Raw genomic sequence first — 13845 nt, 5'->3', positions numbered from 1 at the left:
TTATCTTTTTTTTGTAGATCTGTTGTAAAAGGTCCTGTCATCTTATCCTCCCCTGAAAAAGTTCCTACACCATATGGTGGCAAGCTTATATGGACCATGCCTGGACATACAAAATTACATGTTCATATGAAAGACAAAAATAAGATGAGACATCGAAAGAGATGGTCACAGGTATTGAATACAATTTAAATAAACACTTCGAATTTTTGGCGTAAGATGTTTTACTACAAACAGGAAAAGTGATTGTTACTAATGAAGAGTTAAAAACATACACACATCAAATTTATGTCATATCTACTTCTTAAATAAATAGAAATCTTATACTAAAAATTAGTAATATTCAGTAAAAAAGCAAGGACTTAAAGTCTGCCATTTGGTCTATAGGACAAAAAATAAAGTACTGATGAATGAGGCATCCTCATAGATCCATAGAAATAGAAGACATAAGGAGATTTGATCTCAGACTTTAAAAATGTTATTCCTTCTCAAACATTTCGACTTTTAAAGGTATTTTAATGCCCAAAGCCTTCAAAACCACAGGACCGTCAATATTATTTTGATGACAAAGAACAGACATGTACTACTTTGACAACCAGTAGAAAAAATCAACTCATTTGATAGGTTGCAAAGCTCTGATTCTTTTCACGGATTTGGCTATACTTTTTGGACCTTTTGGATTATAGCTCTTCATCTTTTATATAAGCTTTGGATTTCAAATATTTTGGCCACGAGCATCACTGAAGAGACATGAATTGTCGAAATGCGCATCTGGTGCAAGAAAATTGGTACCGTTAATCTAATTAATATAATGTGGCAGACAAAAGTGGGCTGTTACAAAAGATGCAAAATTGTGAAAAAATCATCACTGATTGCATATTACTTTTTATTCAGTATAAATTTAAAAAAAAAAGAATTGAAGTATAAGACAATGCAATAGTACAACCCAAATATACAATAATTCTAGAAATATTTTCTAAAGATTCAACAACAGACAAATGTTTATTCCATGCGTCAATCTTTAAATGGTAGAGACAATACTGTCGTTGTCATTATTGGAATTATCTTTATAATTTAATTGATTAATTAATGTATTTATTTTTGTACTTAATAAGGTGATGTACATGTACTACTTACTTGGTTACAAGATGTTTGGTGCATACGAAGCAGACAAATTCATGATGGAAGAAATGGATAAGGAAAACCCAATGTCAAAGAATATTAGACAGAGAAAGAAGAATAAAGGAAAGAAGAAAGAAAAATCTAGACCCTTAAAATCACTGTTTTCTCGTATGAATGCGGAACAATATGATCAGGTAAATAGCATAGTACAGAACGTATAAAATCTCATAAACAATTTGAAAATAATTCTGAATTGAAAACAAATCATTTGCAATTATTGACAAATAAAATCGAAAAGATCCAGAATGTATTGGTCTATGTCTAGAATGGTTAATTCACATTATACTAGTACATTGTGTGACTCTGATGGATATTAACAGCCATTAGTTTGTTGATCTTACATATGAAAATTCGAGGACGATATATTCCTTTCAGTAACGCTCCGCCAAAGCTACACGAAGTAAGCAATGATAGAACTTTGAAAACGTGTTGTGTTTCCAAACCAAAGCAGTTACAGTGAATTTCTATTTTTTTTTCTTCAGGCTGAAAACACTTTCCTTTTGACACTTGATGGAGATGTTGATTTTAAACCGGATGCTGTTAAACTGTTGATAGACAGGATGAAGAAAAACAGAAAAGTTGGAGCTGTTTGTGGTAGAATTCATCCCATCGGATCAGGTATGAACAAAACCAAGTCAAGAAAAAGCAACATGTGTTTTCCTGTTTTTTTAAACTATAAAGGCCAATTCATTTATTTTGAATTCTAGATGACAATTTATAAACATACTTTGTGTGTGCTTCTTTGTGAACTTTTTTCAATCTAAGATACGCATAGCAATTGGAGGGTTTGTCCAATTCATTTAAAGTTTAATGCTAAACGGTTATAGATATCCAAAATAAATGTGTTTTTCTGCCGTCTAGGTCCGATGGTGTGGTACCAGGAGTTTGAGTATGCAGTTGGCCATTGGCTTCAGAAAGCTGCAGAACATGTCTTTGGTTGTGTGCTTTGTTGTCCTGGATGCTTCAGTTTATTCAGAGGATCTGCAATAATGGATGACAACGTGTTGAAAATGTATACCACACCACCAACGGAAGCCAGGCATTACATCCAGTTTGAACAAGGTATGTCATAAAGAAACAAAATCCATCTAAAAACGATGTTTCATACTAGTACATCTTTTAGATGTAAAATGATGGGATCTATGTAAATTCGTCGTTTTATATAGATATATCTAAAAATTTGAAATGAAATTGAACAACGACAGGGAGGCCTAGCAATATATTTAAAAGCAAGTAAAATTGATTGGTTTTATCTTGTCGGATAATTTTTATTAGTCATCAAACCCTGGGTAACCGGAAAGATGACTCGGCAGGAAAGCAGGCATTTCTTGTCAATTAAAATAGGAATCGAGTGTGTTCGAGCTTACAACCTCAATGTTGACGGGCGAGTGGTCACACTAGAAGCACTGCTTAGAACACGCGGCCACCAATGCTCTTCATCAAATACATATAAGATGAAAAAAATATATATATACAATATTATACTCCAATGTAGGAATTAATGTCCAGTATTATGTCAAATAAAATTCATAATTTATTTTTAATTTTAGTTTTAAATTAAAATCGATCTAAGTGAATACTATCTGTGCCTTTTTGTCGTATGATGTATTTTTAATCTTAAGCCTTGATTTTTTTAGGGGAGGACAGATGGCTATGTACACTTATGCTTCAACAAGGACACCGAATTGATTACTGTGCTGGTTCTGACGCTCTTACATTTGCTCCGGAAACATTCAACGAGTTCTTTAACCAAAGACGTCGATGGTCTCCTTCAACCTTGGCCAACATGATGGATTTGTTAGCTTCATGGCGTGATACTGTTCGAATCAACGATAACATCAGTCGACCTTATATGCTTTATCAATTTGTTCTAATGGCGTCTACTATCATAGCGCCATCTACCGTTATTTTGATGATAACAGGGTCATATCATTCTGTGTTTAAGTTGAGCATATTTGAGTCATATCTACTATCTTTATTGCCGGTTGTTATATATCTAGCAATTTGTCTGACAATGAAAAGTGACATTCAGATATTGGCAGCAGCAGTCATTACAGCTCTGTATGCAGTTATCATGATGATAGCGACAGTTGGAACAGTCATAAGTATTGTTACGGAAAATTTCGGAAGCCCAAATGTAGTCTTCTTAACTGGTCTAACAGCAATATTTTTGATAGCGGGAATTCTTCATCCTCAGGAGTTCTTCTGTCTTGTATATGGCGCTTTATATTTTATGGTCGTACCGTCGACGTTTATTCTCTTGACTATTTTCTACCTTTGTAACCTCAATAACGTTTCATGGGGAACAAGAGAAACACCAAAGAAACTTACAAAAGAAGAAGAAGAAGAGCAAGAACGTGTAAATGAGGATAAAAAGAAAAAGAAAGAGAGTAAAAGCTTTCTTAATCGCCTTGGAATCACTAATTTAATCAGTGATGTAAGGGATCTTATAAAGAATTTCATAGGGTCAAGAGCCACTACAGAAAAGGTTTCCGCTTCATGTCAGACTGATGAAAACAATTGTCTGGCAAGAACTGTTTCAAGAAATAGTCGCAATTCTGTCCAATCAAAGGATACATCAATGAATATGAATGTCGAAGATGTTGTTCCTCCTGGATGGGAACCAGATCCAGATAACCCATACTGGTTACAAATGGATCGTTTGGGCAATGGTACCGTCAAGCATCTTTCAAGGAACGAAACTGATTTTTGGAAATTCATGATTAGAAAATATTTACATCCCATCAATGAAGATAAGCAACACAAGGAAAAGATAAAACAAGATCTAATTACACTAAAAAATAATGTAGTTTTTATCTACTGTATGATAAACTTCCTATGGACAGTCATCACACTACAGTTACAATCTATGGAGGATGAGCTTAAGAATTTTTATATCATAGAAAAGTACGAACCGTTATCTTTGATATTTCTTTCGATATTTGCCATTGCTATTACTTTGCAATTCTTCAGTATGTTTATGCACCGATGGGGAACATTCTTACATTTGATGTCAAGCACAAGAATCGATTGGTTAAAGACAGTCCAAACAGAAGAGGACTTTGTTCGATTTGTAGTCAACGAAGCTCAGCGATTACAAAGAATGGAACCAGCTCCGGATTATGATGACCTACCACCTGACTATGACGACGATGACACTACAACAACCACATATAATATGCCTGATGAACCGTATGACGAACTGCCATCCTTACCTCCAACACCGGACGGAACAATAAAATCGGAACCAAAAAACAGAAAAAGACATAGTGGTCCTAGCGACCCAAATATTCCTTTACTCCAGCAAATATTTGAAGATCGACTTGAAAATATTCATAGAAAATGGAAGCAAGGTACATTGGCCTTCCGAAATAGTGACAAAAGACGTTTTAATAGATTTGACGATAACCGATTTTCACAAAAAGATGATATTATGCGTGAGAAAATGTTTAAAAGAAGTTTTAAAAAGAATAGCACAGAGGAAAACATGCATACTGCTATTAAAATAGATACCATTTAACATTGAACTGACAAGTAGAGTTGGAATACAAACAATCAATGTTAAAAAGATCAAATAAAAAATTAGTTTTGGAATATACCAGTGTTTAGATTTTTGCAAAAGAAAGAGACATAGCAAATGATGGTATTTTCGTATTTAAAATTTGGAAATGTGGATTTTCCAGAATCGTATCACATCAGATTGCAAACTGTTGTAGGTGAATGATGATTCTAAAGACAGTGTTCGTGTTTGTTTTATGTTCTTCGTTGGTCACATTTGAGTGTTCAATTGTATGTAGATGTGCAACTATTTCTCATACAAGATATAAGATGTTCAATAACACTGAATACGTAGCATTTTATCATAATGATAACACTGTACTGACATTATATGACATTATTTTCGCTTTTAAATTAGGACAAATTCAGAAATAGATTATGTATTAGGAAATGCTTTTTAAATCAACTATTTTTAAAAACAAAGGTACTGCTTATCAAATAAATGCTTAGTTTGTATAAATAATTGAAGTTGGGAATATGCAGATTTTAAAAAGAAACGTTTACAAATCACAACATATTACAAGGATTACATTCTAGTATACAACGTGTAAAACTATATATAATATGAAATACATGATACAAAAAATAGGGCGTAGTAACATGTAGTTGCACTAGTCATATTGTTATTTTACAACAAAATGCTATTTTGAATGCACCGATATTGCCTCCGCTGTGTAACCAGTAACAGAAAAGAACTTGTCTCTGTCTTTTGTGTACTGTTTTATAAAGCTTTTGGATGCGGGTTGATTTGTGTAATTTTAATGATAACATTATCACCATGTAAAAGCAATCACACTTTTAATAGATCAGAACCAAAATGTAAACCATATGTCTCAATAAAATATGTTATAAATGTTTATATGAATAAAATGTAAATAAATATGATTACCCAAGTGATGCAAATTATTCATGTAACCGTATCTATCATACATTTCTTTATACACACTACGTATTGTTGTGTCTAAATCTAGGGATCGAATATCTAGAACTAAGTTAATCCCTTTCAGGAATGTGACCTACCGAATTAGACTAGTTACCGGATTTGTTATTACATAAGCAACACGACGGGTGCCACATGTGGATCTGCTTACCCTCCCGGAGCACCTTAGACCACCCCTTAGGGCCTAGTTTTTGGTGGGGTTCGTGTTGATTATTCGTTAGTTTTCTATGTTGTGTCATTTGTACTAGTGTTTGTCTGTTTGTCTTTTTCATTTTTAGCCATGGTGTTGTCAGTTTGTTTTAGATTTATGAGTTTGACTGTCCCTTTGGTATCTTTCGCCCCTCTTTTAAATGCTTGTTTGGGTTTAGTTTTGCTGATGTAAAACAAATGCAAGCAAAGAATCCGTGTCTATTCGGATTTAGGATGTATACATATCTAACTCTTAGTATCAAAATATTTAAATTGTATCGTTTACAAACAGTATCATAGAATTTATATAATTATATAAAAATCAGATGGTATGCATGCCAATGAGACAACTTTCTATCAAAAAAGGACGAAAGATACGAAATGGAAGTCAATGTGCAAATAAGAAGTGGAGGTGAGTAATTTTAGACAACAGTACTGCATTCTACAATGAAAACATCCCATACCGTCAGCTATGAACAGCTCCAAAATGAATAATATGAATCAATGTCATTTCAAAAACTAATGGCCTATTTCATTGCAAAACAATTTATGAAAAAACAAATTTGGTAGACACGAAACAATGACAACCACTGAACTGGATGCACATAAAGCATGTGGCGTGGTTAAACATATTATATATGTGAGTGCTCAACCTTTCCCTTAACCTGGGAGTGTGGTGTTACAGCACAACAAAAAAACAAAGTTTAAAAATCAGTTGAAAATGACTAAATTCATCATATCGAAACACAGCATAAAAAAATAACACAGGGCGGACGTGGCAGGGTATTTATACACCACTAAAAACAAAAACAAAACAAAACAAAAACACACAGTACAGATATGAAAGTACTCACAGTTAATGACAGCTTACATTATTGAGAGTAAAATCCATCTGTAAAGCTCTTATACCCAGGGTCTTAGAAATAAACTCATCATAAATACCAGGACTAAATTTAGTATATACGCCAGACGCGCGTTTCGTCTACAAAAGACTCATCAGTGACGCTCTAATCCAAAAAAAAAAGTTAAAAAGGCCAAATAAGCCACTAATGTATATATTAAAACATTGGAAAGTAAGATGACAAAACATGGTAGTAATACAGGTATAAAATCTAAATAAATTCTATTTTATATATGTTGGCCTTATAAGCTAAAGACAGCTATCTATTCATTGATTCTTAGTGGTGATGCTGAATTAAGTCGAGTCTTTCAAACGTTTTAAAGACACCAACACGAGTTGGTTGGCAGTTTTCAGATGTTTCACAGTTGACGACACGAATGTTCCAAATTGACTAGTAGACTAGTTATCACGATTCCGTCCTCTTTCAAATGAATTTGACCTACCGAATTAACCGTAATGGCAAGATTTGTCCTTACATAAGGAAAACAACAAGTATCAAGTGTGAAGCAAGATTTTTGCGGGGTTCGTGTTGCTCAGTCTTTAGTTTTCTGTGTTGTGTTTTGTGTATTATTGTATGTTATTTAGCCGTTTTTCGTTTTTTGTCAAGGCGTTAGCATTTTGTTTCCAAATATTTGGAAATTCAAAGCCTGATATAAAAACACGTTAAAGATCTAATCACCCAAAATGTAAACTGATGCCTCAGAACTAGGCATTTGTGGTTTGAGTGAGATACTTTTTAAAGGATTTCGAACATTTTACAACTTTAATTTACAGTAAATTTAAACAATTAGTTAACATGCCAAGCAGTGTCTCAGTATACGAGATTTGTGGGTAGGTTATAGTATCGGGAACAATCAGTCAATCAGCAGAGGCATCTATCCAGTTATTACCCAAAACACCAAATATAGTAAACCTACTGCATATATAGTATAAGAAAACAAACTCAAACTCAAAATCTTAACTTTAATCACTGAACTATAAAAATAAGGCCCAAGCAAGGGGCGTAGCTAGGTATTCAGTCAACTGAAGGCACCAATCGGCAGAGGGTATTGGGACCGCTTAAGGCCCCCATCAGGCTCAGGGCAGAGCACTGGTAGGGAGTTCAGGGGGCGAAGCTCCCCGACGGAAAACTGTTTTCCGCGTTTTTAGCTGCAAAATTTTATGTACAAAAATATTAAATTTACTGGTTATTTAATCATGATAATTATAATATACATGATGAAAAGTTCGAAGAATTATGAATTATGTACCATAAAATCTGACAGGTGAAAAATTTTGGATAACGCAGTGCAATTCGTAATATAAAAAAAAAAACAATATACATTGCCCAGCGTAGATCAGCGTATCTCTTAAATTAAGCAGTACACCCTGTTTGATATTATCATATCTATCCATAGCCACACAAACACATACAGACATAGTCGATGCCTAACAAATTGCAAGAAATTCGTATTACTGAAAAATATATACCTGCTTAGGAATTTTGAATAATTGTGGCCATTACACGCAGATTTGAGAGTACTCAAAATTACTGGAAGCTAGTTGATTGGTTTGGTTTTTTTTACATCTAGTATCAACTTACAATATGTATGCAAGTTCAAGACCGTTGAATTTTTTTGGACAATAAATTAAATACAACTTGGAGCTAGGTCCTGTAATAGTCACGGTGTCGTCCAGGACGAAGCCAGGTCTGGAAATTTAAAAATACCATGCGTTGGAAAATGAGGGATTATTTGATAGGAGCAGAAATTTTGCCTTTCAGTAGACAAACTACGAACTCCTCAAAGAGTTGCATTTTCTCTTCAACTAGGCATCATATTAAATGTCCCCATTCTGACCAGACGTAACTGCGTATTTATACATCCTGCACAGCCAAACAGACGACCAACATCGGCAAGTCGGTCGAAGACAAAGTGGAAAGCTAGTTGAAAACTAACAACAACTAATCAAACTAGATGCTCCGCAAGGCGCAGCTTTATACGACCGCAGAGGTTGAAACCTGAACGGTTGGGGCAAGTATGGACTCAACATTCAAGCTGGATTCAGCTCTAAATTTGGATTGTGATTAAATAGTTGACACAGCATAGGTTTCTGACACAGAATGTATGTGGTCTAATGAACTTAAAAAAAATGTTTTGCCTTTGAGCAATTCCCTATGCTGTTGAATATTAATCCTCTCAAAAAAATGTTTGAAGAAATTTTCTTTTTATTTATAAAATCTGAAATGAGAAAAATTCACCCCCCCTCCCCCCCCAATTTTTTTCACATCCCCCTTTCCCTTATTCCAAAACTGATCTCAATTCAAATTTCTAATGGAGTTTGCAACAATAACTGCTCATTTAAATACATCATAAATAAAATATTAAAATGTAAAAAAAAAATGCTTGTTATCACTGAATAGCTGCGGAACCGTAGCTCATAGGTCCTTATGTTATTTTTTTACTATTTGCGGATCTATGGTCCGCAAATAGTCAAAAAATAACATACGGGCCTATGAGCTACGGTTCCGCAGCTAATCACTGAATGAACAAGATTGTTTTAATTTATCAGTTGGCAATAAAAGTGAAAATACATTGTTTATTCAACTACTATTCTGGAAAAAGAAAGATAACTACAATTGAAAATTTCTTGCTATTGCACAATATTGTGCAATTAGATATTTCTTGCTATTGTGCAATACTGTGCAATTGAAAATACTTGCTATTGCACAATACTGTACAATTGAACAATACTGTGCAACTGAAAATTTCTTGCTATTGCACAATACTGTACAATTGAAGATTTCTTGCTATTGCTGAATACTGTGCAATTGTAAATTTCTTGCTATTGCACAAATTGCCTGTGTAATTAATTAAATTAGAATATGTATTGAACTTTCATATGTCTTCTCGACTAAATGTCTTTCACGATCCGTTACCAGAACTTTCACGATCGTCGCTCAATACTTGACCGCCGTTATATATTCTTTAAATTCACGCTCATTTCTCTCGATAAACCGAATGACACCCGTGGAAAAGCGCTTCGATCATAACTTTTAACGTTGTTTTCATTTTTATCGGTTATATGACGATCATAATTATATTGCCTTGTATCAATGATTTTAGTTAAATATTTTTCGTTAATTACCCTCATACATTAGTAATTCGGTTTTCAAATAAATGGCAAATGACTGATGATCCTTGTAAAACATCATTCTTTGGACTGATAAATTTGAATAAAAAATGTATGAATGGACCTTGAAAGTGAGTATAATTTATATTGCTGGTTTCTCAGAGACGAAAATTGTCATATTGTTTTTAGATACACAAGCTACGACCTATCTTTAATAATTAATTTGATAACATGCAGGTTAAAATATGCTATCAAGCTAGTATGCACTGTATTGCATTGCAACAAACTGACACATGACGTTAAATCACAAACAATGATTTTAAACGTCACAGTTACGACTTGGAAACCTCAGTTCGAAACCCGCTTAAAACAAAACCAAAAGGAAAAATGGGAGCATCATTTGCTAAACTTAATTGTTGTAAAGGAATACGGAACAACAAAATAGGTGTTGTTTCTAGTTCTCTAGAGATAACCAACAACAATGAAACGCGACCATCAGCAGAAATATTGCAGGAGTTACAGAGTGTTGGGATAATCTCAGAAAGATCCGGGGGTATGAGATTTGTTGTTGAGACATTAACAGAAAGTGAGATGACAAAGCCCAGGAGACTTCCGTCTATCTCTATTTCCAATGAATCATCAAGAGGAAGACTAACTGATAAATCCAGGGCTAGTACGTCAAAAGGTATATATTCAGATTAAAAAAAGTTAAAATTTGGAAAGGCAAGATCATTGCAAGTTAGTGAAGTTGGGAAAAAACTGGAAGTTGAATTTGGGATATACAGTTCATACCACCATCTGGTGTATTATCGAACTGATGCATGTATACTGATTAAGAAATATAGTTTGTAGATTAAAATACAAAATCTTCTGTATTTTCTATGTTTAAATGTATCTGATTTATTATTCAGGGCTTTAAGAGGGGGGGGGGGGGGGGGGGGACAAGGAATATATAATTTTTGAACTTATGAAAATTTTGAACGTCAACATTTTGTTTTCTCTTTTAGATATATATGATAATGAAGATAAGGAGCTTATGGTCGAGATTCGACGAATGGATGTCTTGGCTGATAAAGGTAATTCTAAAAGATTCGCATAATCAAATTTACTGTACATCTTAATAAAGTGACTTGAATGAAAGATTGATACCATGTTTATAAACGTATTTATATTACTTTGTTTTCTTGCGGCGGAGTTATGGAAGCCAAACATATTCAAAATCAGATCGGATTATGTCATAAATGTATTTCCCCGGTTATTCTATAAAAAAATCAGGAACATAATAAATATATGCATAAGCAATATAAGGAAGTTAAATATGTATTCTTCTTTTGTCGTATTTAGGAAAGATGGCAAAAGCATCGGAAAGAAGAAGGCAGGAAGCAAAAGCAAGAAGAGACAAGCGTCTAAAAGAAAAAATTAGAAAAACGGAACAAAAATTAAGGAGAGGAAATAGAGCAGAGGGAGGTCACCAAGGAGCTCAGACTAAAAGAGAAAAGAGAAAAAGACCTGCCAGGGAACCAAGATCAATCCAACCTGCCGGCTTACCAGATGTATCCGTATAAATGTTTTTAATGTGGAAACTTATTTATGAATATTGTATTTATTTTATTTCGACAAATAAACTTTATATTTTTTCTTGCATACTTTAACATTTTTTTTTTATTTTTTGAAATGGTTTCTGTATGTAATCAATGATGGTTTGTGTCAACATGTGTGTAGCGATGTTTAGTTGTCGGTGTTTATATCCTTATAGCCCCAATATTAAAAGCAATCCTTTTTCAGATGTAAAAAAGAAGATGAGGTATGATTGCCAATGAGACAACTATCCACAAAGGACCAACATGACACAGACATTAACAACTATAGATCACCGTACGAACAATGAGAAAAGCACTGATTACATTAAAATTGTTTTTGAGCACTGCCAATGGGCACACCTTCCTTTATCTACTAAAAAAATCGTCCAGATCGCAACAAATTAACATAGCCACGATAGTCAGGATACATACCAAAAAATGTATATTCTTTATGAGGACAAACGAAGTGAACAAACAAAAAAAATACATGTCATCAGGTTTTATTTTGAAGCATGTGAGAGGTCGTAAGAGAGACTATATTTATAACTAAACACTACCGTACTTTATGGTTACTTGCCATTTGGTCGCATAGTCACTAAGAACACCCAACTTAACATGTTTTAATAACATTGAGCCTTCTTGGTAATGAATATTTGCTCTTCAGTCGTATAGCATTGTTATCGTCTGTAATGGTTCATAATCTTTTCTCGTTTGAACTGCACTAAAGTTGTCATTTCGGGGTCTTTCAAGTTATGACTGACTATGTGATATGGGCTTTGTTCATTGTTGAAGGCCGTACGGTGACCTATGGATGTTAATTTCTGTGTCATTTGGTTTCTTATAGAGAGTTGTCTCATTCGGCAAGCATTCCACATCTTCTTTTGCATACTTGGATCACAAATAATCACTCACAGTACCTAATATCACACGATATAATACAATACAATGCAAATATGTTTATGATAGTGACATTGTGTATAACAAATTATGTACAATATTGAAATATTTCAATTTAATTACACCAGGCCCAAATGAACCTACAAGTCACTTCAAATAGAAACTATAGTATTGATTCAGATAGAAACAACAAATCATGCGCGTAGCAGAGGCGGATTAAGGGGGGAGGCCAGGCGGCCCGCCCCCCCCCCCTTTTTGGGTAAAAAATTTGGTTGCTTATATAGGGAATCATTGAAGCGTGAGTGACTGGAGCGGCCCCCCTCTTAGGTCAGTCAGTGGGCCCCCACTTATGAAAATTCCTGGATCCGCCACTGCGTAGCTACGTTTACGTCAAAACGCCCGGGCGTACACTTGAATTTGGCAAAAAAATATATTTTCATCTGAATTAAATTAAAAGAATTAAACAACAGTACATCAACCTTCTTAAAATAATATAATTTTGAATCCTGATTTGGACCAACTTGAAAACTGGGTCTATAATCAAAACTCTAAGTACATGTTTAGATTCAGCATATCAAAGAAGCCCAAGAATTCAATTTTTGCTAAAATCAAACTAAGTTTAATTTTGGATCCTTTGGACCTTAATGTAGACCAATTTGAAAACGGGACCAAAAAATTAAGCATCTACATACAGTTAGATTTGGTATATCAAAAAACCCAATTATTTAATTTTAAATAATTTGATGAAATCAAACAAAGTTTAGTTTTGGACCCTTTGGGCCCCTAATTCCCAAACTGTTGGGACCAAAACTACCAAAATCAATCTCAACCTTCCTTTTATGGTCATAAACCTTGTGTTTGAATTTCATAGATTTCTCTTTACTTTAACTAAAGTTATAGTGCAAAAAACAAAAAAAATGCTTATTTGGGCCCTTTTTTGGCCATAATTCCTAAACTGTTGGGATCATAACTCCGAAAATAAATTGCAACCTTCCTTTTGTGTTCGTGAACCTTGTGTTTAAATTTCATTGATTTCTATTCACTTATACTAAAGTTATTGTGCAAAGAATAATGCTTTTTTGGCCCCTCATTCCTAAACAGTCAGAACCAAAACTCCCAAACTCAATCCCAACCTGCCTTCTGTGGTCATAAACCCTGTGTCAAAATTTCATAGATTTCTATTTACTTAAACTAAAGTTATAGTGCGAACACCAAGAAAATGCTTATTTGGGCCCTTTTTGGCCCCTCATTCCTAAACAGTCAGAACCAAAACTCCCAAACTCAATCCCAACCTTCCTTTTATGGTCATAAACCTTGTGTTTAAATTTCATAAATTTCTATTTACTTAAACTAAAGTTATAGTGCGAAAACCAAATGTATTCGACTATAACGCCAAAGTGACACCAATATACCACCAAAAATTAAAATTTTTGCGGTCATATAAAACTCATGTGTCTAAGTTGAGGTTCATTCAAGTTTTTGTTGATAGA

The 13845-nt window shown here is 34.0% G+C and overlaps 2 protein-coding genes across 2 annotated transcripts in view; both read left to right on the top strand.

Moving 5' to 3' along the window:
- The window catches only part of LOC134715334 (uncharacterized), a 33534-nt gene extending 27904 nt beyond the window's left edge, over positions 1-5630 (top strand). The window contains exons 26-30 of the mRNA XM_063577443.1: positions 18-171; positions 1113-1313; positions 1662-1797; positions 2041-2241; positions 2817-5630. Of these exons, the coding sequence (XP_063433513.1) occupies positions 18-171; positions 1113-1313; positions 1662-1797; positions 2041-2241; positions 2817-4699 (2575 nt within the window). The 3' untranslated portion in view covers positions 4700-5630. The remainder of the gene's footprint in view (positions 1-17; positions 172-1112; positions 1314-1661; positions 1798-2040; positions 2242-2816) is intronic.
- A 4495-nt stretch (positions 5631-10125) lies between these two features.
- Positions 10126-11443, top strand: LOC134716629 (uncharacterized). The gene is made up of 3 exons (XM_063579639.1): positions 10126-10563; positions 10886-10954; positions 11223-11443. The coding sequence occupies exons 1-3, from the start codon at positions 10266-10268 to the stop codon at positions 11441-11443; spliced, it is 588 nt and encodes a 195-aa protein (XP_063435709.1). The 5' UTR covers positions 10126-10265.
- The last annotated feature ends 2402 nt before the right edge of the window (positions 11444-13845 follow it).

This window comes from Mytilus trossulus, chromosome 4, assembly GCF_036588685.1.
Source record: "Mytilus trossulus isolate FHL-02 chromosome 4, PNRI_Mtr1.1.1.hap1, whole genome shotgun sequence".
NCBI lineage: Eukaryota > Metazoa > Mollusca > Bivalvia > Mytilida > Mytilidae > Mytilus > Mytilus trossulus.
The sequence above is the reverse complement of the archived record's forward strand: the minus strand, read 5'-3'. Positions and strand labels throughout refer to the sequence as shown.

Excerpts from the sequence above, each read along its gene's own strand:
- LOC134716629 (XM_063579639.1), top strand. The coding sequence starts at position 10,266 with ATGGGAGCATCATTTGCTAAACTTAATTGTTGTAAAGGAATACGGAAC. Across the intron at positions 10,564-10,885 it reads CAGGGCTAGTACGTCAAAAG|ATATATATGATAATGAAGAT; the intron begins GTATATATTCAG and ends TTTCTCTTTTAG. Across the intron at positions 10,955-11,222 it reads GGATGTCTTGGCTGATAAAG|GAAAGATGGCAAAAGCATCG; the intron begins GTAATTCTAAAA and ends TGTCGTATTTAG.